Source organism: Neolamprologus brichardi, chromosome 5 (assembly GCF_056152115.1).
Source record: "Neolamprologus brichardi isolate AB-2024 chromosome 5, ASM5615211v1, whole genome shotgun sequence".
In the NCBI taxonomy this organism is placed as follows: Eukaryota; Metazoa; Chordata; class Actinopteri; order Cichliformes; family Cichlidae; genus Neolamprologus; species Neolamprologus brichardi.
This window is the reverse complement of record NC_142108.1, coordinates 25,040,095-25,064,734: the sequence shown is the minus strand read 5'-3', so window position 1 is coordinate 25,064,734 and position 24,640 is coordinate 25,040,095. Positions and strand designations below refer to the sequence as shown.

The 24,640-nt window shown below is 39.3% G+C and overlaps 1 protein-coding gene and 1 pseudogene across 1 annotated transcript; both read right to left on the bottom strand.

Annotated features, from left to right (window-relative positions):
* Positions 1–3,468: 3,468 nt before the first annotated feature.
* Positions 3,469–4,082, bottom strand: LOC102780557 (transcription factor HES-2-like; annotated as a pseudogene).
* Positions 4,083–10,219: 6,137 nt separating this feature from the next.
* LOC102788386 (uncharacterized) lies at positions 10,220–22,173 on the bottom strand. Its single transcript, XM_006782934.3, has 6 exons — positions 21,803–22,173; positions 19,614–19,837; positions 17,743–17,845; positions 17,187–17,282; positions 15,929–16,443; positions 10,220–15,554 (listed from the first exon to the last, which is right to left on the bottom strand). Exons 1-6 carry the CDS (start codon positions 21,842–21,844, stop codon positions 14,090–14,092), a joined length of 2,445 nt encoding a protein of 814 aa, XP_006782997.1. The 5' UTR covers positions 21,845–22,173; the 3' UTR covers positions 10,220–14,089.
* Positions 22,174–24,640: the final 2,467 nt, after the last annotated feature.

Below are 24,640 nucleotides of genomic sequence, written 5' to 3'. Positions count from 1 at the left end.
AAATCAGCGACATTTGACCATCGTGTTGCTCCCATTGAAATGTATACAGCCTATTTAAAATCTAAAACTTAAAATTGTCCGTAGCCTACTGTTGTTACCACTGTCCTGTTTGAAATGGATACTAACTAGCTAACTGACTGGATGCCCATTAACCTTATAACTCCTGTTGTGTGTGTGTGTGTGTGTGTGTGTGTGTGTACAGAGAGACAGCTAGGTTCATAATGGATAAAAATGGAGTTTTTTCAAAAAAAGGAGCCACATTCAGGTAAAAGTGTAAAATCAAATGGTCCGTAAATCAAGAATAATGTTGGATCAGTGTTTCAATATTTATATCTTGTATTGGTTGTTCATGTGGTTTGGTTATTTTCCTTTTGGTTGAAAGTACACTGAGATAGGCCTTTTTGTTAGTGATCTTAATAGTATTTTTTTTCATATTAATGTAATTTTTCATCTAATTGAATACAATCTATTTGTGTATGATTGTCAGTCCAAAGAGGGAGAGAGGAAAGAGGGGAATGTGAGGAGAAAGTACAAGGTCAGGAAGAACCAGGTAAGAAAACAGACAGGGACAACAGAAACTGTTAAACTGACAAAGAGAAAAAACCTGATTTTACTCACACAATCTGGAAGTTGTGTTCTCCTTATATTAAAGCTGCTATACAGAATCTGCAAAACAAACTGGGTTGAAACATTTTTGACCCTCTTTAACAACATTGCAACATAACATTATAATTGATTGGGGAGATTAAAATCAATGATATATTTTTATGTAGTTCAGCCACAACTCTACTAAAACCTCAGTCAGTAATAGGTAGGCCAACTTTTGGACCGTCCAGCTGTCTGTATGTCTGCTGCATTACATACATCACATTTGCACACTATCAGAAAGAGCCAAACAGCCCTGGTGGAGTGAGGAGCTGTAAAGAGAAGCAGATGCTCTATTTATATTCTAAAAATGTTTTAAGCTAGCTTGTTTCAAAATACTGCAGCTTTAAATGTTTTCTAAAAGCACACATACACTTATCAGTGTTTCTCACACTTTTTACAGTGTGTACCACCTGATTAAAAATGTCAAGCTCTCCTAAGTACCACTATGAAAGCATGAAACTCATAAATCTTACAAGACAAAATTATTATTATTATTAAATGAGTAAAATTAGTATCTGCAATAAAGATTTTTTCATACATTGTATACATTCTACCACAGGCAAAGTTGCCTCAATTTGTATAGTTTTTTATTAATATTTTGTAATAATTTATTTGTAATAATTTATTGTTTTGGGAGTATTTTTTATGTATCTGTATTATATTAAACATACACATATATAAGTGAATCTCTGTCCAAAAAATGCACTCAGTTTACTTTTTACTCACTATGAGCATCACTCATTATTCTCCCCAGTAATTAAGGTTGGGATATGTATTTTTTTTATTCCAATCCATTCTTCTTTTGCAGCATTTAAATAACCTTGATCAGATTTGATGGTTTTGTTACAGACTTTTCAAAAAAGTGTTTTGCTTTTCTTTCACAAATGTGGGGATTAAATTGTGTTAAAATGTACAAAACAGTGATGTCATGTTTTGTGACGAGGACCCAGGCACAGAGAGACTTGATGAATTTAAGAATCTTATGATTTAATAAAGAAATTTGCAGACTTGCACAGAGATGGTAAAATTATGATGAGTGATAACGGAGATGAAGACAACAGACAATGAGGACAGGGAGAAACAGGGGTTTAAATGCACCAAGGAGACAGTTATAGAGATCTTGGGACAACTGGAGACATTTAAGGATGCAGGGACTGACAGAGACAGGGAAGAAGTCTCATTGTGACAAGTAAAGTTTATCTTGCCTGGCTGGGCAGCTCTCTGGGTGCTCAGCACCCCCAAAGCTCTGATCCTAGAATCGCCCCTGGGTAATTGACAATGCTGTTCATTAAGGGCAGCTGTACCATAAACCTTGGTGGTGGTCCAATAAATTTATTAAGAACTGTATATTTACTCATCTTCTGATATTTACAGTAAACTAATCTCCTTTGGTATTTGGTACTGGTATTTTATGGAGTTTCAGCATCATACTGTAGTTGTCTGTAAAACCTGCACCTTTTTGTCCTGTTGATAAGGATACATAACACTGAAATCTTTATCTTTATTAAGTACCCGGTACACCTCTCTGTTATACATGGTTAATTTTTTCATAGCTTTATAACTTGGTTGATATTAGCCAATAATATATATATCATTAAAAGAGTTCTAACTTGAAAGAGTATAGTATAATCAAGTATACCCTCTTAACCTTAGGGTTAGGTCAGCATCTGTTGGGGGTCTGTGAGCAAGGCTCCTCTTTTTTCCCACACTCTGTCCTTTTGGTGCTTTCACAAGAAGAAAACTAGAAGTGTGTCTCATAACCAACACATCAGGAGACACTAGTTATTCTTTAAAGTTTTACAGTTTTTCCACCTGGGAAGGAGAACGGCACCAAAGTGATGAATCACTCATTAGTTTTTTCACTTAAGTAGAGACATTATGAAAATACTTGTAATTTTGTGATCACTTACATTTGGCGTAAATCCCTTACCTTCATTTATAAACTGCAACACAGATAAAAGATTTTGTCAGATTAAAGATTTTTTCAGATTAATTTGAAAATGCCCTTTTCCTTGATTTGATCTTAAATAACTGTGCAGGTGATTGCCTAATTTGTTATTGCATTTTTGAGAAAACTTGGAGCAAAACTCTTTATTTCAGCATAGATGTTCTTTAGGTTTGTATGGACAACTCATGACATGTTGTCCATACAAAAGAAGAACACAAAAAACACGGGATGATTTGTAAAATAAAAATAACATGTCACACAAAATCATTTGATTTCAATTATACATTTTTTAGCATAAAATCAGCAGGACATGAAGAGTGAAAGATCAACTGTCTTTACAAAAGACAAAAACATTATGACATAAATCCTCATATCAGTGTCAGAACAATAAGCAATAGTTTCAACACACATCACCACAATGTAATTTACAATGTTGCTTTAAATACTAGTGAGCAGTAGCTGGATATGCTTGTTTGGTCAGGTTATGATTTGATTGGAACACCAAGAATGTCAAATGTTCCTTCTTAAAACAAAAGGTATGCTTGATTTAATTACTTCCATGGGAAATATTTTTGACAAGGAAGTGTGAAGTACACTTAGTTTAAAATTTAAACGTCAAACTCCCCCAAAAAGAATTCATTTTTCAAATATTTAACCAACCAGTTGACCAAGCCTTGGTCCTTCAGCTTATCTGTGTTTTCTCTCTTTACTTGAAAGATAGCGATATCACTTTTTCTTCAGGAAATGTTAAGTACAAAACAAAGAAAGTAAAGCCTTCTGTACATACAGAAAAAGGAGTCTTTGAAATTTCATAGAATTCAGTCAATATCATCAGTATAGCTGATCTAGTAGTGACTCCAGTGTGTGAGCTTCTACCACGGCCAGCAGAGGGAGCTGTAGACTGGACTCTTGTCTTTGGCTGTGACAATCAGAGGAGAGAAGTCCGCCTCACTCAGGTTTCCTTCAGAGGAAATGTGCAGCTGGTTGATGTGGTTCAGACTGAGTCTTCACCTCCTGTTTTAACAGGACATGCACCAGCTCTTGAATACATCTTGAGTAGCCCTTAACAGCTGCTGAGTCCACAGGTTGACACTTCTGCTGCAGTCTTTGCAGGAAGCCAGGACGTCTGCCTTCTCCAGTTTTGAGTCTGGCTGCTGTTTGAGGAGCTCAGGACCCAGGAGAGACTTGAGTTGTTCAGTACTGCTGTTGATTCTCTTTCTGTGGATCTTCTCCACCAGAGGCTTTCTGAGCTGCAAGAAGAAGAACAAAGTCATTGATAAATCAGTTCAGGTGCATAGGTTTAGTGTTATCAAACACAATCTTTAATGAATAATGAATGACATTCTGATAATATACAATTTACCTTATGATTCAGAGTCACATGGTCCTGAGAATTAGTCATTACTGGAGAGACTGTAGGTGCCATGGCTGGATCTCTGTGCTGTAGAGGTCTCTGTAGAGAGAATCTGATCTCTGCTGCCTTCATCCCTCCTATATACTCCCACATCTCCATATGAATGTATGGGTCTTGGTCTGACTGGAGTTTCCCACAGTCTTGACCAAGTAGAGTGCCGGACATAAGAGGAAATAAATCTGGTCTCCCACATGTGCAATGGTCATATTAGTAGGGGACAATAGTTTGATTTCAGGTGACCGGTGGTGGACTGAAGTGGAGATGGAGTAAAAGACTCAGAGAGCTGTGTGCAGATAATAGAAAACTGTGACCTTGTAGAGAATACTAATGCGCTGCCTTGATGCTGAGATCAATGACTTTGACTGGGCACACACTCATCATCTTGATACACTTTCTGTATGAATTTGTGAGCAGGAAGTTGCTGTCAGATTCCCACAGTATTGAATGATGATGTCAGTGCACTACAAAGTTCTTTAAAATGAGCCTTTGTGATGGTTACTGAGCTCTAACAGAGGCAGAAATTGACATCACCACCATTCTGGGATCCATTGTTTCAGTTTATATTTTGCAACTGGGTGAAGTTAGAACATCTAATTATCATGAAACCTTTATGCTGTCGGATGCTGATGAACGTCATATGTTTTCATGAAGGGGGGAGGTTGAGGCAGCTGTTTTCGAAAGTGTGCCAAATCCCCTAGGACAATAGTCAGGCACCGGAGTGGTTAAGAATGCAAATCAACTTGAATTTTGTCCTTAGAGCTTTCTATGCTCACTACATTGAGTTTAGCATGTTACATTGTTACATAACTGACATATTATGACTCAACTCATCTTAAATTTGCAAATAAATATTTTTTTTGTTTAGCAGTGTTGATTTACACCAGATTTTCTACTGAGCTCACTGATTTGACAAATATAGCTTTCCTTAAGTGTGATCATATTCATTTTAATCTTTCTATTAAGGTCAAAGGTCTCATGTATTGTCCCTCTGGGGATCTGGCCGGGACTCTTCTGTGCTCTCTCACAGTCTGTCCCTTTACCAATTTTACTGGTGGATCACTACCTTGTGTCTCATTATGTGTCACATTAATCTGGGAACACCTTTTGTTTCCTTAAAATTTCCATAACTTTCTACTCAATACTTTAACAATAGAGCAAGAAGAACTGTGTCACTTCATCAGATCTCTTTATGTGCACACAACAGTCAATCTTCATCCTCTAATAAGACTTTTCTTAAAAACAAAAACAAAAAACAAAAACAAATTAAAAGAGGACATGTGAGCCTAAATGCAAAGGATCAGGTGTGTTTGTGTGTATTCAAAGGAATTACACAAACAGGGAAGGTAGGATGTGTTGGTACATCACATCAGTACGTTTTCTCACTTCACTCAAAAATATAAGAGGAACTGTCATCTCTACATAAAGATTACGAGATTCATCATCAGCGTTATTTAAACCGTTTAAATGAAATTATCTGCACTTTCTACCAAAGCTGCCTAATCATCGGCGTAACTTTGTGCTGAACATTGGGGGGCGGGGGGGTTCAAGATCTCTGTCTAAATAAATAAATAAACCTGAGTAAACTTCCAGATGATTAAACATGCAACTAGTTTGCTGGTAATACCTGGAATGAGTAAGGAAAATCAACAGCCTATTTATGCAAGATTATTCATCATTTTATTGGGGTTATATTGGTTGGGTCTGATTATTGGGGGGGTCACGGGGGGGGGGGGGGGGGGGGGTTCTATTGGCTAGCATTTGTTTTTCATTCCTGAATGAATGACTGCCTGTGAGAAACTTATTGCCTAACACAACCTCAAACCTCTACACCAGGGGTCTCAAACTAGTGGCCCGGGGGTCACTTGTGGCCCACGTCACCCCTACTTCTTCACATGTATTGACGTGAAGAAATATAATGCAATTTGGCCCTTGAAGTTACTTTTTTTGCTAGGGAAGATTTGTTTGTTGTTGAGTGCAATGTTAAAATAAGTTCTTTAAAAAGAAAAATATTATTTAATATGAAGGCAATATGAGCAGAGAGTACAAACGTAAGGGATTGGCTGTTTGGCTCAGTGAGAGAGTTATTTGTAAAGAAAACTGTTTTCACTAATGTGTACACTTATGTCTGCATTTCTTTTTGTTAAATACAAACAAAATTGCGATGTCACGTGTCTGGCCAGAAAGAGAGTATCAGTTTATCTATTTGGTAGTTCAGTTAAAAGCTTCAGTTAGTTAAAAGTGAGGGAAAAAAAATGTGTTCATGTTTGCAGTTTCAGAAATATTTGCAGGTGTTTTCTTGTTTGTTTGTAGTACTTGAAAACTAAAGTGGCTCTTGTATGAGATGACATTGCCGGCAGTGGCCCTCAGCTCTATTGAGTTTGAGACCCCTGCTCTACACCAGTGTCTCCCACCCACTGTGCCGCGCTACATAGGTGTGCTGTGGAAGATTATCTGGTTCCACCTGATTAGTACTAAGTGACCGTGTACAACTACCTGCTCTATTAAATGGGTTGTCAGCTGCCAGTAAAACAGAAGAAGACGAAGTAGAAATTACATAATAGTCATGCTGCAAGTGAGACAACACAGCGAGTAATAGCAATAGATAAATATATTTGAAAAGAAAAAGTAGTCAATATGACCTGAGTCCTGGAGAAAGTTCCGACCCAGATGAAGGCCCTAGCCTGTGTAGTGGTCAAAAGAAAGCAAAAACGGTAAACGGAAAAACTATCAACATTCATTTTGTAACATTTTTGTTTGGTGGTGCGCCATGTGATTTTCTAATGTAAAATATGTGCTGTGGCTCCAAAAGGTTGGGAAACACTGCTCTACACTATGTGCCAATTGTGGGTGATGTTGTTTCTTAACCCTTTAAGACCTACCATAGAACCAAGTCCCCCAGAGCTTATATATATATTTTTTTTACATGCTGTAGTGCCATTTTTGGGAGCATTTCAAGTTGCTATACATCAATCAACTGTTATAGCCCATATTTTAATAATATGTATGCATTAAGTCCATAGTAACTACATTAATTGCAAAAAAGTGCAATAAACTACAAAAAAATTTAAAATCATTTTAGTTTTTTTTACATATATTTCTACTTGGAGAAATTTAAAAGGCTTATCCCTCAAAACTTTGAATACAAAAAAGTTGCAAAAAATAGTTTACAACAGCAGGAAATTTATTTTGAGGGTCTTCATAGTTTTATTTTGGAGATACAGCATTTTTTATATACTGCAGGAAAAACAAAAAACAATCCTATGATGCAAATTTGCAAAGAAAACAGCATGTGCATCAAAATAAACTATTTCCAGCAGTGCAATTCGAGTTCTAAGCATCCCAGAAACTATTCAGAAAAGTATAGAGTCAAACATGACTTATAAAAACACCAGTATAGGCTTTTAAGGCCTACAAGTAAAAAACTACATTTTCCACGAAAATGACGTCACTTCCGGTTTCGGGCAGGACATGCGATGGTTCACGTTGACATCTTCTTCAATGTGGGAAGTGTTACGAACAGCTGATCGGATCGGCAAAGCGTGTTTCTGGAATATTATGTTTTTGTTGCTGCAAGTGCTTTTTATGCAATTTTTGCAAAGCCTTATGTGGAAGGAAACCGTGACCTAGGACAAGCTGATGGCATAAGATGTAAGTACAACTCCTCCGGTTTCATATGCAAAAAAAAATATTGTGCTAGCATACGCGGTTCCGGTTCTACAGGGATTTAAAAATAATTACGCAAAACGGAGTGTGCTGCTCTGACCGGATTTAAAGGGTTAAGAAACTACTTTGAACACTAATTTGAAAAAAAAAATCCAGAAACGATGCTTATCTATACATACAGAAGAAAAAAAGTCAAAGGATTTGATTTTAGTGATATCCAAAAACAACTTCTCATTTTGTCTGATATTAAAACCAGCCTGTAGCAGTTGCCCACGTCCTCCAGAGGGAGCTGTTGATTGGATTCTTGTCTTTGGAGAAGCTGGCCTGAGCTGTGGAGCTTACAGGAGAGAGAAGTCAGCCTAGATTGATACAGCCAAAGCACTGGTCCCAAAGACACTATTTCATTTTATCTGGCTATGATATTTTACACGTTTCATTTAGCAAAGTACATGATGGTAAAAACTGAATTAATGTACATCACAAAAAATAAACTTATTTACATGATGTTATAGTAAGTGTAGCAATACAGTAATAAATTACTACATGCCTATAGTCTTTTTAAAGTGGACAGTTATCAACAATAGTGAGCATCATCAGTTTTTTACATCAAGTTTAAGTCAGTGTCATTATAATATAAACACGTACCAATGTAAGACTATCCTAAAACAGATGGGCAGGATTTCCTTTTTGCACCCAATTCATCTTAACCTTGGTTCAGAAATTTTAGATGTCTTAATCTTTTGTCTCAGCTGGACTCTTACTTAGTTTAAGAGTCCTTACTTTTCATTGTTTTTACTTAAGGATTAATGCAGCATTAACTAATGGTGATCTGATTGGTTGCAGTGTGGGACCTCTTGAGTTATCCTTTAAAACACCTGAACACCTGAAGCTGAAAATTGTGATAAAATGGCTTTATTTATTTTAATTCAAATATTGTCAAAGACACATTGAAAGCCGAGTTTTCTAGAGTAGTAGCGATAAAGGTGATATAAGACTGAATTGCAGCAATCTGTTGAAAATGGCTAGGCTCAAAAAAACCTCACCTGTTCAAAGCAGCTGTGAAACAGACAGAAGTTTACTGCTTGTGTCTGACCGCCAACAAAAGTTAAGTCTTGAATAAAAGCACAAAACAACAATTTCATAGCTAATTAAAATCTCTTTATTACAATCACATGTACATCATTATATTCCAAAAAGCTTGCCGTAGTGAAAAGTACCCTTGCACAGACAGATGGATGCGGTGTTGCAAGCTGGATGGAAGTATTGTCAGATGGAGTAAAACAAGTATTGAGATCCCCCAGCAGCAAGTATCTCCGCTCCAGTGTGCTTTTAATTTCACATCACATGAGGACAGCAGCGCTATTTTCAGCCCTCTGTGTCCTTGTGTAACGTAAGCAAAGAGAATGAGGGGGGTGGGTGAGAAGGAAAATTTCTGTCTTCGTCATCCATTATTCAGAGTGTTTGAGTCACAGCTGAAAGAGGTAAAACGGGGAAATAAACAGGGTGCAAGGCTGATTTCATGTCTTTCCTCACTGAATGCTTAACAGGTTTCAAACTGTTTGAATTTTCTGTAAAAAAAAAAAAAAAAAAAGATTTTGTCTGTCTTCTTCCGAGTGAGATTAATTAATTAGAAAACAGCTATTTCTGTGTGGTAGTGTAGGATCCTCTTAGTTTAGCACAAAAACTGGAACCTTCAGCTGACACCTTTTAATACAACTTATAGCTATTAGTGTCTTAGCATAAGGTTGAATACTATTTTTAATATTTTAAACGCCAAAAAATCATTTAATTTTAAAATTCTTTTTTTACAGCACTTTGATAATGAATTAAGATAATCTTGTTGTGGGTGTTCTTTGTGTTAGTTTCTGGAAATGCGAGAATAATAATAATAATAATAATGTAATGAAGCAGATTTTACAGCAAAAGAAACAAAGCACAATGATTTAAACCTATAGACTGAAACTCTGATTTAGCAGAAGTTTACACTGCTCTCTTAAGAGAGCAGTGTAAACTGCTCTCTTAAGCAGGAGAGATTATATGGAGAGATTATATCTCTCGGCTGGCCTGGGAACGCCTTGGTGTTCCCCCGGATGAGCTGGAGGAGGTGGCTGGGGAGAGGGAGGTCTGGGCCTCTTTGCTTAGGCTGCTGCCCCCGCGACCCGGCCCCGGATAAAGCGGATGAAGATGGATGGATGGATACACTGCTCTCACATTATGCAGATTTCGATTCAATTTGGGATAAATGAAATGAAGCAGACCCAAATAATACAGAGTAAACCTGGTTGTTGTGGACCCTGGCTGTCTGAATTCCCTGGGCATTTGCTAAACTTGCCCAATTGCTAATCCAGCCATGACTGAACTGTGTGCAAATGCAGCACAGTACATCGCATCACGAAAGAAGAGAAGCTTGTTTCAAAATTTACAAGATAAAGGATATTAATCAGCTGTTATGTCTCCATTTTACTTTTTCACAGGGCTTTTTTTTCCATGTTACCGTCTATCTAGTTTTGCTTCATGAGGAATTTAATAACAAATTCTATTCAAATTCTATTCTATAAGTAGTCTATGAGTTTCCTGCCTTTAAGTCTTTCGCTTTTAAAACACCGCAAAACTGTGATTTCTCCTTTTTTCATTTCATATTCACAGATTGATAACATTGAGATTTAAGTCATACAACCTTTGTTTCAAGCTTCATGGAGCTTCACAGTAAAAGGGTCTGGAGCTGACTATCAGATAAAACTGATATATATCTGAAACATCTCACTCTGAAGAAGACAGAAAACATTTGTCTGTATTGTCTGTGTCACTTTTAAGCATTACAGTGTTTGTTATCTTACTCGTAATTCATGGAAGTCACATTTAACATTCAGACCAAAATGAGCCACTATCCATGAATGCTGATAATGTGGATGTGAGTTTTAAGCATACTAATACTACAGTGTTCATCTCTGTGCTGTATATACAGCCTCCGTAACACAGCTATAAACCTACAGAATCACATCATAAACCACTGGAGGCGTCTGATGGCATTTTCATGCCCTGTTACCGACTCAGTCCTCAAACGCACCATCTGCCAAAATCAATATCTACATGTCTTAATGACACAAAACAACAGTAAAATTCAATTGATCCATTTAAAGAGACAATAATATTCACATTTTGTGTTCACTTCTTGAAAACAGTAAATCAAGGTTTAACCAGCTTTTTAACTAAAGTAGCTCGGAAAGAGTTTAAAGATCATAAAAACTGTTCACATTGGTTTTGAAACCATCACAAGAAAATATTGAAATATGTCCAACACAATCACAATAAACGATTTTTTCCTCCATAAATCACTATGTTAGTTTATAAAGAAAACATTAACACACACTGTCATTCTATCTACAGTCGTTCCACTGGCCTCGGTCCCTGGTACAGAAAAGTAGGGAAAACTTTTTGTATAAAAACGATGTGCAAAAAGTTGTTTTCTTAGGTCCCTCTCATGGAAAACTATGTAAAGAAATAACGTAAATATATACATAACCTTTGCTGTTGCTGTTGTAAATTCTACGACTGCTGTACACTTGTGGTGACTTGTCACTTTGTGCATCTGTTGACTCGAAAACAAGTTACTGCATTCGATGGAACCCTGACAGGTAGCGTACACAACACCGTCATTGTCATATTAAAACTAGCTTGAGGTATTATTGCACATTTTCCTGAACCGCGGACCTGGAATCAGTAAGTTTTCAGATTTACTCACGCTTCATACCAGCTTTTAGTGGAATGTCGACGCTGACTTTAGCTCTGTCTGTTCTGGGCAGACATACAGTTGTGTTCACAAATTTACATACAGTCATCATGGGCCTTAATGTCATGGTAATTCTGGGGATTGCAATGGTTTCTGTGAACTGTACTTCTTCCAGGGGGAAAGATTGTACAGTATAGATCATTAAAAAGCAAGAATTGGGTGCACAAGTTTAAATTAAACTTCTGACCTTTAAATTCGTCGGCCCCGATCTAAACGCTAATTAAGATCTGTGAACTATGCTTAAAAGCAGGGTCCGTGCCAGGACACCAACCAATTTTAATGAACTCTACCAATTCTTTCAAGGAGAGTGGTTAAATAATCAGCCAGAATTTTGCCTGAAGCTTGTTGATGGCTACCAAAAGGGTCTGGTGGAGAGGTAACTTGCTAAGGGACATTTAACCAAACATTAGTGTGGGAGCATGTGCACTTCTGACTAAGTATGTTTATTTTTGATCCTGTGTGGATTTGAGAAACCCTAAATAAATTCAAACTTGTGCACCGAGTTCTTGTTTCTAGAGGTCAATAAAGATATATGCTTTACAATCATGCCAGTCTGGAAAAAATAGCAGTTCAAGGCAATCAATAAAAGCCCAAAATTGCTATAACATTTATGATGAGTGTAAGCAACCTTCTGACTGTAACCATATGCAGCAGCAGTCTGCAAACTTAATCCAAAGCTGTCTTGAGGTGTAACTTTTTTCTTGAAAATTCTCTCACCAAAGTCAACGCATGACTGTAGATTTCAGTAAACATGCATAAACATTTAGTGCACAGATAGATTTGTAAACATCCAGCCAACAGTAAAGACACCAAGAACAGAGACCCATGAGCCAGGAAGGGCCAGAAATCTGATGCTGCATTCACATCACGTCAGTAAGAAAGGAATGAATGTGCCACTCAGCAGTAGTGGTGTGTTTTAGCTAAACACTAGCTACAGGACACGGCTTTTCCAACTAGTATTGTCCATTGCCATCATTTGGTCTCATCACACAAGTGACCTATAGTTAAACGATCAAAAATAAAATACAAGGTTTGGCTTACCAGAAGGTAACAAATATGTGCAGCTCCTTCTTGGCTCCTTTTTAATTATCTGAATCAATTGTATCCATCTTATTAAATTACATTAAAATGTAACTGCCAGTGGCAATGGCTTTTATTTTTATTTTATGGCTTTCCATTAGTTTTATCGGTTTTTTTATATATATATATTGACACTTTCTTGGTTCTCTTTTCACCAAGTGGGACAAATTTTCCATTCAGCTGCATGTAATTCATGGCATTAAAAATGTGACGTGAATGTAGCATGAAACTGACTCCCAAAGATTATTACAACTGATTTCACAGACTAAAGCTGTGGTCACCTGTGAAAACCCTCCATGGCAAACTCTTTACCCCCTTGATCAGCATGTTTTTACTCATGTTGCCCAAGCCAGTCATTCAGGTCACACTATTTAGCATTTCAGTTAGAAAAGCTCCCACTGACCTGTGAATTGTAAACAGTTTCTGTTAAAAAACAAAAAAGAAACCTTTAGGATTTGGCATTAAATCTCAGTTGTCATTGTCTGAATTGCTACAGTTGATGGTTTCTGTAGTGCTGATAAAAAAGCATGTAATTCATCATTAGTGCGCAGCCAGGTGCATCACGTAGAACAGTATTGCTCCCCGAACGTCTTGGACTGAGGATCTAAGTGAAAACCTAAATGTCTGTAAATCTATCAGAGCTTCGGTGAAATAAATGGAGCATAAGATGGAGCATGAAAGACATGATGCAAACAAACACACTCATCTGACCTTGTTCGTTTGTGTGTTATAACAAGCGTCATGCACTGACACAGACGTTTTGTCCAGAGTGCTATACAGTGGTCAAACACCCACACATAAAGCTATCAGTTGAGGTGATGTACAGCAATGACAGTGAGGTTCCCTCCCATTCACACATTCATTAAAGGAACAATTCAACTTTCTGTCAGTCTTCTTGTTCTCTGTCTTCCCCAGAGACTTGAGAAAATGAGTATTAGGTTCATCATTATGCTTCAAATACAGAGATGGTGAGGACCTTGTTCATCCAAACACATTACTGCTGCAACAAAGGTATGAACAGCAGAGTGTGGTAAACATTGCACGCTCCATTGTATGTGCACAGGGGGCAAATGCCAGTCATATGGACCCATATGTTACTATGAAAATTCACAGCTCATAATTTGGGTTTGGTTTGACATGAAATTTATGGCCATCTGTTTATCAATCATAAATGAACTCAAATCTCAAAATCCTGGACTGATTAAAAACCAGCTGAACTGGGTGAGACATAAAAGGATTATTTAGCTGTAAATACCTCATGTTGCCCGGGATTTTTTTTTTTTTTTTTTAAAATACACGAATGGCTTTGCAATATTTAACCTGGCTTAACACAAGGACTGGAAGCAAGCTGCAGCTAGTCTGTGCTTAGCAAGGCTAAATATGTCCTGGACCTCTCTGTAAGTGACACATGTAGTTAAAACTAATATCATTGTCTCATCTGGCCTCAGAGAGACAGCACAAGAACAATTGCTAAAATGTTGTATTGTTAGCTTAATGTCACACACATTCACACACAGAGTTACAGTTAGACACTGTGTCCATGCAATTAGACAGTGGTGACTGTCAGCAGGGAGCTGGGACACAGCATGTCATCCTGGTTGTCCAGCCTGGTCCCATGAGTCAGGAGCTCCTCTACTGTCGTCCAGTCATCCAACAGCTTTCTGTTCCTCATACGACTCAGCTTCCTCTGACTCAGCTCCAGGACCGTGTTGCACCTGCCTTCTGCAAAACCTCTGACTCCATTGCTGTCCAGAAGACCTCCATCATCAGCGGAGGCTCCTCCTCCTCCTCCTCCTCCTCCTACCATGGGTCCTCCCCTGCTAACGACATCTCGTACAGTCCCTCTACTGGCCTGCAGCTGTTGTAGCTGCTGTTGCTGCCTCTGCTCACGGGCCAAAAGAAATTGTTCCCTCCTCTCCGTTCGACTCCAGTATCGACCCATCAGAATGTCAGTGCTGGTCTCCTCGTCGGTGCTCATCCCGCTGCGCTCATCTGCTAGCTGAGAGGCTCGATCTCTAAGCAACTGGCTCCTAGAGACTCGTGTGGTTGTGTTGGGTTTACAGTTTGGATTAAATTTTGACTGCAGACCAGAACTGTGGTTAGAACTTGAACCTGCATTAATTGGTCCTTTGTTTACATCCTGTCCAGCTGTAGCACAAGCTCCTGTGTGACCTTCCAGAGTGCTGTAGAGGCCTCTGCCACCTCCACTTCCATGAGACTGACGGCTGGCGGGTTTTGGCCACGTGTCATTGACATCACCGGCCTGAGGAGGCAAGACAAGACTCTGGAGGTGCTGCTGCTCTCCGACTCGGCTCCTCTCAATCTCCTTCTGCCTTTCCCTTTCCATCTCCTCCTGAATCTGTGTCTCCCTCTCCCTTTCAAGCTCTTTCTCTTTTTGAATTTGCCTTTTTTGCTCCAGTTCCCTCTCTATCTCTCTGTTCCTTTCTACCAACATTGGCTCAGGCATCAAGCTTCTTTCTTGTGAGTGCCACCAGTCATGGTGCGCGAGCTGGCTGTTGGAGTTGTTGTCATAGCAACGCTCATGGTTGTTGGCACCTCTGATGTGCCCCAGAGTGGTGGCATGTTGTTGGGGTGAGAGGGCCATGCCTCCAGGGTGGGAAGCCATCACACCTGTCACTAGCTCGGCTTCCTCTGGCAAGCCTGGTGGCAAGACGTTACATGGTGCGACACCTCCACAGTGGTGCAGGGTTGCAGCGCAGTAGGATGGGGAAGCTGGGTGGCTGGCTCGTCGACGGTACTCTTGTGGAGGTGGCCGATGGTGCAATGTTCTGCTTCTCCTCAGCATCCCAACTGAGCTTGACCCCTGGTGGTGCTGCACTGGCACTAGTGGTCTCCGGTGGCTAGATGGAGTGCTGCAGGTTGAGAGGACTGGGCCTGTCATTCGTGACACTGCAGTGTGTGTATGGGAGGGATTGAAGAGGGCGCCACTGCTGGAGCTGTGACGGTTCAGACAGGGCCGATCAGCTTTGTGGAACTGGACTGATGAAACCCTGGAAATACAAAGAGTTTAATGAAAAAAAAGGCACCAAAATAAAAGGTTTTAGGTCATGTGTAGTCCCTGTAATCCATGGGTTGTATTTTACAAAGATATGTTTTTTTGGTAAATTAACACAAATGTTTGAGTTCCAAGCAGCTCTTTTTTATTCTGAAAAAAAAAAGTGTTTTAAATTTTTTTAAACAAGTTTTAAATCACATTGCAATCAATGATTGTTTTGTGTGTTTGTTTTCGGTTAGATTGGTATCATTTGTAACTGGTATTATATAAGTGAGTAATATTAGAAACAAGACTGGTTTAACTATGAACACCTATCTGACAGACCTTAGAGAAACCAGCACCACGATAAAAATTTGATATTCTAATTACCTGACTAGGCCACGTGATGGCAGGTCCATGACAGGCCCAGCACCATCCTCCATCCCAATCTGCAGATGCTGACATTGAGGCTGCATTGTCAGCGCCTCAGGTATTGCCTCCAGCAGCTCACGGTGGCTCTTGGGGCAGCTGTCACGCCGTTCCTGCCTTTCGCATGGTTCACCCTGATGTTGCAGCCTGGCATTGTAGAGACGCATTCGCTTTTCCAGCAGCCTCTGGAAGTGCCTGAACTCCCCGGTGCTTACACTATAGAAGCCTGAGTCGCTGAGCTCTGAGGAAATGAAGGACTCTGAGGAAGGAGAGCCACCACCTCCGAAACCCCCACACCCTCCTGGGGCGAGGGCCCCATGTGAATGACAGTCCTCCAGACCTCCCTCCTCGGTCTCCAGACCTGAGAGGTCACCCTGGTGAAGGGAGCCATCTGTCCAGCCCAGACCACTGTCCAACTCATGGTGAAGGGGCAGGAAACCCATTGGCTTCTCTAGCATAAAATCCTCATCATCTGTCTATAAAAACAGGCAGGGTCAGTCCAGTGGATCATGACACCAAACACTAAAAATGACCACATGTTTTATGTTTTAAATGTGTGAAGAATCTCAGTTAAAAAGTGAAACCTGGCTGATTGTGTCTGTAGAGTGAAAAACTGTTAAATACTAAAGGTAAGCATTGAGATCTGCTCTAATTCTCAGTTTATTCACTTGCCTTTTGTTCAGTTGTTTCCTGCTTTTAAAAGTTCCTGAGTGACTGTTAAATCAACATCAATGGCTAAAGAAGAAGGGTGCCAGTATTCTTTTTTGATTTTAACAAATCTAAACAAATTTAATTGTCTATGCCTGTAAATAGTGTTGCCAGTCGGTCTAACATTGAACCACAAACTCATATTGCCTAATATGAAAGATGTGGATCTTTTATGTTTCATTAAAAAAAATAAAAATAGAAAAAAAAACCTTAATGACTATTAAAAAACTAGCTAGTCACTGAAAATAAACACTGCTAAAACAGAAAATATTTCCAGATAGTATAAGCTGAACTGAGAATAAATAATAGTGGGTGCATTTATGTTAATGAAGGAACGTGTCAGCCGGTGCAGCTGTGAGGCTCAATGAAGCTCCATGACTGAAATGAGTAAGCTTTAGTACTACTTGCACAGAGAGTACTAGCAAGTATAAGCGATTCATAATTGATTTAACAAACAGGGTTTGCGTACTCGCCAGATATATGTTTAAAACAACCACAGATTTTTACATACCTGACTGTGGCAGGCGTTTTGCTCTTCTAAGTTAGTACTGCAGCATCCCATCAGGCAGTTCTGTCCCTTTGATCGACGGCCAGCTAGTTCTAGATCCTGAGTAATGTAGGAAGTGACAAAAGAACATGAGAATGTGTAATACAATTTGTTACTGATTAAACTCATTCTTGGTCAAATCAGAAACTACAGTGTGAAGGTACCCATATATTGCAAATGAACTTTTACAAATTCATCCGCAGTGCAACTCTAGAATCACAGATGAGTGTGCATGAGGGTTGTTGTGTTTTTTATTGGTTGTTTTGGAAACCAAACTGTGATTAGAAATTAGTAGTGTAATTGGTAGACCATTTAATATTCCTTTCATGAGCTTTGTCAGCCATGTCAGCCAGAACAAAACAAAAAACCATGTGAGAGGAGCTACTGAGCTGTGTTTTATGAAAATACAAAAATATTAATTAGCTGTGCTATATGGCCTCATCGACAATCTGGATGCAAGTGTTCTGATGCACTTCTGTGTGTGTGTGTGTGTGTGTGTCTGTCTGTCTCTTAATATCACCTGGCGACCAATGTCCAAAGTGTCCCGTGGGGAACTAGACAGGTAGCTATACCGTCCGCCATCACAGTGATCTTGAGGCAGAGACAGATGGTTGTAATAATGTCTGAAAGAGATGACAAGGACATAGAATTCAGACATTTTAAGGCAAAAATCTTGGAATTATACAGGTCAGATGACACTAATGTTCTTCAAAACAAACATGGATAACGTTTCATTGGACAAGTGGGTATCCCCTTGGAAGAAGTAAGTAACGTTCCTTAACTTTCAGGCTGCATAAAATGGTTATACATTTATGTCTGTTTCACTGTTTAGTCTGTTAAGTTGAACTTTGTCACAATTACTTTAATTTTTATTTTATTTATTTTTATTTCACACATTTAAAAAAATAACAACTGACTCTTACAATCAACAGTTCACAGACAAACTAAAGATGAGAGCAAAAACTGCCGACTGTATGAGAGACGGGTGTAGTCACCATGACGGGATCAACTGGTCATGAAGTCTATTGTGACACCTCATCCTGAGTGTGTTTACATCACCATCTTGGTGTTTTGGAACCACATGTTCCGCATCTCAGGAACACCGCACGCTCATATGATAGCGGCTTTGAAAATCCTTTGACTGTACTGTTGTCGATTAACAGCCAAAGAGACAACGGCTAAGTAGTCATTCATGTTATCCTTGATTCTGACAGGCTTCTAGTTGAAGCCTGCCACCTGGGGCGCATGCATAATCATTGTAATCATTACATTGTACTCAACATGTGATGATAAAATTTATGTCACTCAGACACATGCGCACACACACAAACACACACGTATATGTATACATTACAATGTAATCCCATTACATTTTTCAGTAATGCAGTAATTTAACACACTAGTTACTTGCATTACAAAGGTTCCTCAGTTATCTGCAAGCCATCAGACATCAAACAAACACCCTTAGCTGATTTCAGTTTCTGTGCAGGAGGAGTGAAATACACAGTTTCAGATACACTTTTATTTTATTGCACAAAAGGACAAGAATTTGATGGTAAAGTGCAAAATGCTTTCACTACAGAAACAGCTGCATTATACTGCTGTGTTATTTGCATGCTAGCACAAAGCTAGTCAAGAATCTAGAGTAATAAACTGATAAAGCTGAGTGTATGCTGACCCCAACCCAGCAGCCAGAGCTTGAACTCCAACAGGTAAATGACGGGCAGTCATGTTTACAGCCTCAGTTTCTACCTGTTTATGTTTTTACAAGAGAATCACTGTGACGATCGCTTTTAAGTCTCTTTGGGCTGGTTTTAAACTTTGCTTTGTGTTGTCAGCTTTGTGTTTATGTTTAAATACTAAAGAAAGATCCCATGTGTATCCTCTTTAGGATAGGAGTTTGTGTTGGCATGTGAAGCTGTAGCCTCGGGTTTATATTGTTAATGGATAATTATGAGACGGCGTATTTTAGATTTTACAGAGTAATGAGAAAGTAATGAAATGAGTAGTGAAACAAATTAGTTTCTCTAGCATAATTAAGTAATGTACTGCATTACTTTTAAGAAAAGTCATTTTTACTACTTTCGCTTTTAAAAAAACAACAACCAAGAAGCATCCTCTTACTAAAACAGATTTTACATTTTTGCAAATATTAGTAAAGTATTTAGTTTTCTTGTTCAACTAAACAGTTTCCAATCATCACTGCACAGGGATGCAGCAAACACTATAATTTATTTAGGATACTGGCTCCTTTTAACTTTTCAGGGCATACAAGGATGTTTGCACAGTATAATGACATTGTTATTTAGTTGTTTAGTACAGTGTGGTCATAAGAAATCTGATGTAACTGCATACTCTTAACATTACATAACAAATCATATGTTTTATTACCTGTGTTGGTAAGAGGGACTAGAAGTGTTAAGGCCCGCCCCCATCAGAGGGAGGGGCAGATTGAGGTGCTTCAGGTCAAGGGGAAGGGGCTCCCAGGATCCCCTATCTGCCTCTGTGCCACGCCTCCTCTGGCCCTTGATCTGCATGGTGATTGGACGCTGATTGGCTGCCAGGATTCGCAGAGCATCCCTTTGGCTCAGGTGTGCTAGACTCCGCCCATTCATCTGAGGCAAACAGACAGAAGGGTTGTGATGTTAGCAAAGTTGCCTGCTGCTGAATTCATGTGACACAAAGCTCATTGAAGGACACATTAATCGCCACCAATGGACACATTAACATTAGCTCGATACTCACCCTAATAGTCCTGCCTTCGTTAACTAATATAACCTTTGTATATGCTTAAGACTTAACAGAGTAAGTGTCTCATTTTTATCACGTCAAACTGTTTGATTGTAAATGTGAAATCTTCTGATAACAAAGGGTCTCCATCTCAATTATATATTTTCTAAACTTTAGAGCTCAAAGATGGGCTTGAGTCTATTTCAGGTGACACTTTGAGAGTGGAGGAATACATCCTGGGTCATCAGAGGGCTGACTCGGGAAAAGAAAAACAACTATTTCCACTCACATTCACAGGGACAACATGCAAAACTGCATAGTGAAGTCCTGCCACCAATGGGTTAGAACAAAAGAACTATAGTGCTCAGCTACAGGTAAAAAATAACAACCAGAGTACTGGCTGGTTTTGATTATAAATACCAGCCTCGAGCGAAAAAAAAAAGTGGCTACAGCTTGAAGGATAACTAGCATTACTCTTAGCTAGGGGTTGGTCAAAATAAAATATTTGTGTAATTCGTGCGTCATCTTTTTGGATTGGTTCTGACTCCTAGATTTTCTCCAGCAACAGAATGTTTTTAGTCCCTATGGTAGTGAGGTAGAACAAAACAGAACTCCACACTGCAGACAGTTGGTACTGTTAGTACGTGTCTTAATGTGGATTTATTTTTTCCTGATTAAATATAATACATGTAACAGCTGCTACATAGAACAGTAGCTATGGTTAATCCTTCACAGCCTGTGAAAACGGCAGGCCTTATGTGGCTCTGGAAGAACTATGTCAAGTCTGAAAAAGTAAACCCTTGTGATTTTATTGCAGATACGTGGCCTTAAGCTTAGAAACCACTAATGTGTAAATTGGACACCTGAGTTACAAACTGAGTGGGTGGTGTGGACTAAAGATGTGGCTTCTTGCCCTAATGACATGATAGAATTAATTGAATGATGAGGTTCTACAAACAAACATAATCTGGTAATGTGCTGTGGGAAAACTGCATTCATCAACACCACAATCAAATTTATGCTTGCCCGCTGCCATTTTAAATGCACTTCATGTAGGGTTTTTTTGTTTTGTTTTGTTTGCAGTGTGAACACACTACAGACCACAAACGGACTCAATTTTTCAATATTACGCAACTAGGTCAGAAGACCCTCCGCCTGCAGAAAGATGGTAGTTTTTTTCCGGTATGCAACACCCAAACAGCTGAATTATGGCAGTTTAAAGGAAATATGAAAAATAATGACATGGTATCCATTGCTGCTTTAAAGGGTTAATACCTTCAAGCAACATCCTGCTTCATGCACACACACAAACACACACATACACTGTCACACACATGCAGCTCAGTGGCTATCGAATTAGACGCATGGACAGTATTGTTAACTCCAGCACATCACAACCATGAGTCACCCTCCTCTACATTCAACTGCACACTCACACACACACTAGCACACACACTAGCAAACAGGCACACGCACACACCATGAGCTGAGAAGCACAAAATGGCACCTGTGTGTGTAGCCAGAGGACGGCAGTAGTCTTCAGGAGATGATGAAGATGTTATACACACAACATTAAAAATTCGACATGCATACCAAAAGTATTTAGATTTAATGCTGAAGAATTCGGTTTATCATCCATTTATAAACATGCGCACTCACACAAAAATGTAGTCTTGCAGAAATGATGATGCCTTTTTGCATCTGCATATACAGACACACAGACATGCACACGTACGCACGCACTCAAACCTGGATGTGAATGAAGCTTAATTCCATCTACTTTAATGAGACATCATAAAACACTGTTACAGCATTATCTGTAACAGTGAGGCAGGTATTTGGCGGCTCACCGTTTGGTCGCCCATCCATGGTCCAGAAAGCCAGCAGCCCATCGTCACGGTGACAGAGGACAGCTGCCTTGACTCCTATGAAAATCAACGACACTGCTGCTTCCTTCAGCAGATCGTCTCCTCCTCCTCCTCCTCACGCTCTCTGTCTCTCCTCAGTGTGCCTTTCACTTTTGGTCTCTCGGCATCTGTCCCCTCTCCACTGTCCTCTTTTCTCTTCTGTGTATCCCTCTATCTATTTCTTCAGCGTTTCTATCCTTGCCCCTCCCCTTCCTTTACGGCTTCTGATTTTGGCATCCTGCACACACACAGACACGCTTGCATGCAACGCTGCAAACATAAAAATATGCGCAGGCTGACACAGTACATTTAGAGAAGGAGAGGGAAACACGCAGTCACACTATGAGGATGGTGTCTGATTGGTAGTCTTTAAAGGATCATCAGCCAATCAGAGGCAGCATTTTCCCTGTGGATGTCTTCCTCTGTGACTGAAACTCCTCAGCAAAGCCTCATGCAGAAGGCAGCCTCTACTGCAGCAATATACCCACAGTGGCAGAGGAGACACACCATCCAGACATCCATCTTCTTGCTGTTCATCCAGGATCCCCCAGTTGATGCATGCTGGGAGGTGTAGTGAATACAGAGTATACTGAGGTGGTATATGCTGTACAAGAGAGTATACTTGATTGCTTATAACAAGGGAGTATAGTTTACAGTACCCTGCGGTACTATAAATCGCATCCTACTCTATAGGATACATTCGCTTTATGAGTTTATACATCTTACAATTAAAAAAGCACACCAGAGTCATAGATGGCAAAAAAGTCGTAGTTAGTGGTAGTTTGTAAATGTCTCAGCTAAAAAGAAATGGGTGAAGCTGAAATTAAATGTAAACTGTTAAAAAATAATAGCAGTTCATAGTATCAATATAAATGGCTAGATTTATTAGAATTATAACATTAAAAAGAACCAGCTTTAATAGCAGCGGGTGACAAATTTGAAAAGTTGGCAGAAAAAAAATGTTGAATAAGTTATCTAATAAATGAAAAATGGTTAAATGCAGAGGCTGAAATATAGCTGAAACGTCTAGATTCTGCATTTAATGGGAATAAATAAAAAGTTTGCCAAATAGCTTTATTGATTGATTTCATTGTGAAATGAATTGGAAAATGATTCAAAGCAATAAAAAAAATAGTATCAAATTAATACATTTGGAATAGGACAGCAGGTGTGATGAAGCGGCACTGGAGCTCATTTGCAGATTTTCATTTTAAAATGAATAAATAATTTATTTTTAATAATTATTTTTAAAAGAGAGGGACCTGAGCACAATCAGAACCAGTCTGCGAGGCCTGGCATCTATCCTGTACCAAATGTCTGCAGTTTTAAGTTATTGTGTAAGTGCAGCTAATAATACAGTGCATTTTCTCTGATTAAAAACACCTATAGTGCTACACTCGGTTGTACTCACGAAAAGCACGACAAGTTGTTGCGTAACGAATTGAAAAAAATAGCGAGAGATTCACACCCAGCGTACAGTCACCACCTCCACACAATAGCCAATCATGTCGTGAAGTGGGTGTGAGTGTTAATTGTAATTTTTAGGAAGTTACAGAAATGGTCAGACAGAGTGTTGGAAGTGTCTCGAACAAATCCTGATCCAAGTGTATTCTAACAGAGGAAGATATTTTCTAAAACAAAACTGACAAAAAGTTCTAGCCCTTTTTTGTTATGTCCTTTGCTTCAGCCTTCTTGTTTTGCATTCCCCTGCTATTATTTGCTACAATTTATCTGCTATATTTCTACAAGCGAAAATCAGTGTGTAGGCAGCACATTGGTGTGGTGGTTAGCTTAACACCGTTGCCTCACAGCAAGGCACTCCTGGGGTCTAATCTACCCAAGGCCAGTCTGTGTGGAGTTTGCATGTTCTCCCTGCGTCTTTGTGGGTTTTCTGTGGGTACTCAGGCTTCCTTCCACACTTAAAAGATATCTAGTCAGTGTGGTTAAATTCATTGGTGAGTGTGAATGGTCTCTGTGTGTTAGCCCTGCAACAGGCTGGCAATCCGTCCGGGGTGTATCTTGGCTTTTGCCCTATGGTGGTTTTTCAAATCTTAGTTGATATTTAGTGGTTAGTCAAACAAAATTCCACTGCGGATACAAATTGTGGTGACTGTTAAATTACGAGCAATGTACGTTGAATGTGACACATGAAAAAAACTTTATTCATTCAATTTAATCAATTTTATTTATAAAACACCAAATGACGACAACAGTTGCCTCAAGGCGCTCCATATTTTAAGGTAAAGACCCTATGATAATACAAAGAAAACAGAGAAACAGCAGCAATAATATGACCTCATATGAGCAACCACTTTGGTGACAGTGGGAAGGAAAAACTCCCTTTTAACAGGAAGACACCTCCAGCAGAACCAGGCTCAGAGAGGGGCGGCCATCTGCATGACCGGCTCCAATGCATCATTGGAATACCCCAGTAGCATAAACCTATTGCAGTGTAACTAACTATAGGCTTTATGCTTTATATGGAAAAACGAAAGTTTTAAGCCTAATCTTCAAAAAAGCGAGGGTGTCTGTCTCCTGAATCCAAACTGGAAGCTGGTTCCACAGAAGAGGGGCCTAAAAGCTGAAGGCTCTGCCTCCCATTCTACTTTTAAATACTCTAGGAACCATAAGTAAGCCTGAAATCTGAGAGCGAAGTGCTCTGATGCGGTACCATAAGGTCATTAAGATAAGATGGGGCCTGATTATTCAAGACCTTATACGTGAGGAGCAGGATTTTGAATTTGATCCTGGATTTCACAGGGAGCCATTGAAGAGAAGTCA

What these genes read in the sequence shown, in the direction of transcription:
- LOC102788386 (XM_006782934.3), bottom strand. Translation starts at nt 21,844, where the DNA reads ATGGGCTGCTGGCTTTCTGGACCATGGATGGGCGACCAAACG. An exon ending in CATGGATGGGCGACCAAACG is followed by an intron (nt 19,838 to 21,802) that starts GTGAGCCGCCAA and finishes TGTTTGCCTCAG; the next exon opens with ATGAATGGGCGGAGTCTAGC. An exon ending in CTTTGGACATTGGTCGCCAG is followed by an intron (nt 17,283 to 17,742) that starts GTGATATTAAGA and finishes TACATTACTCAG; the next exon opens with GATCTAGAACTAGCTGGCCG.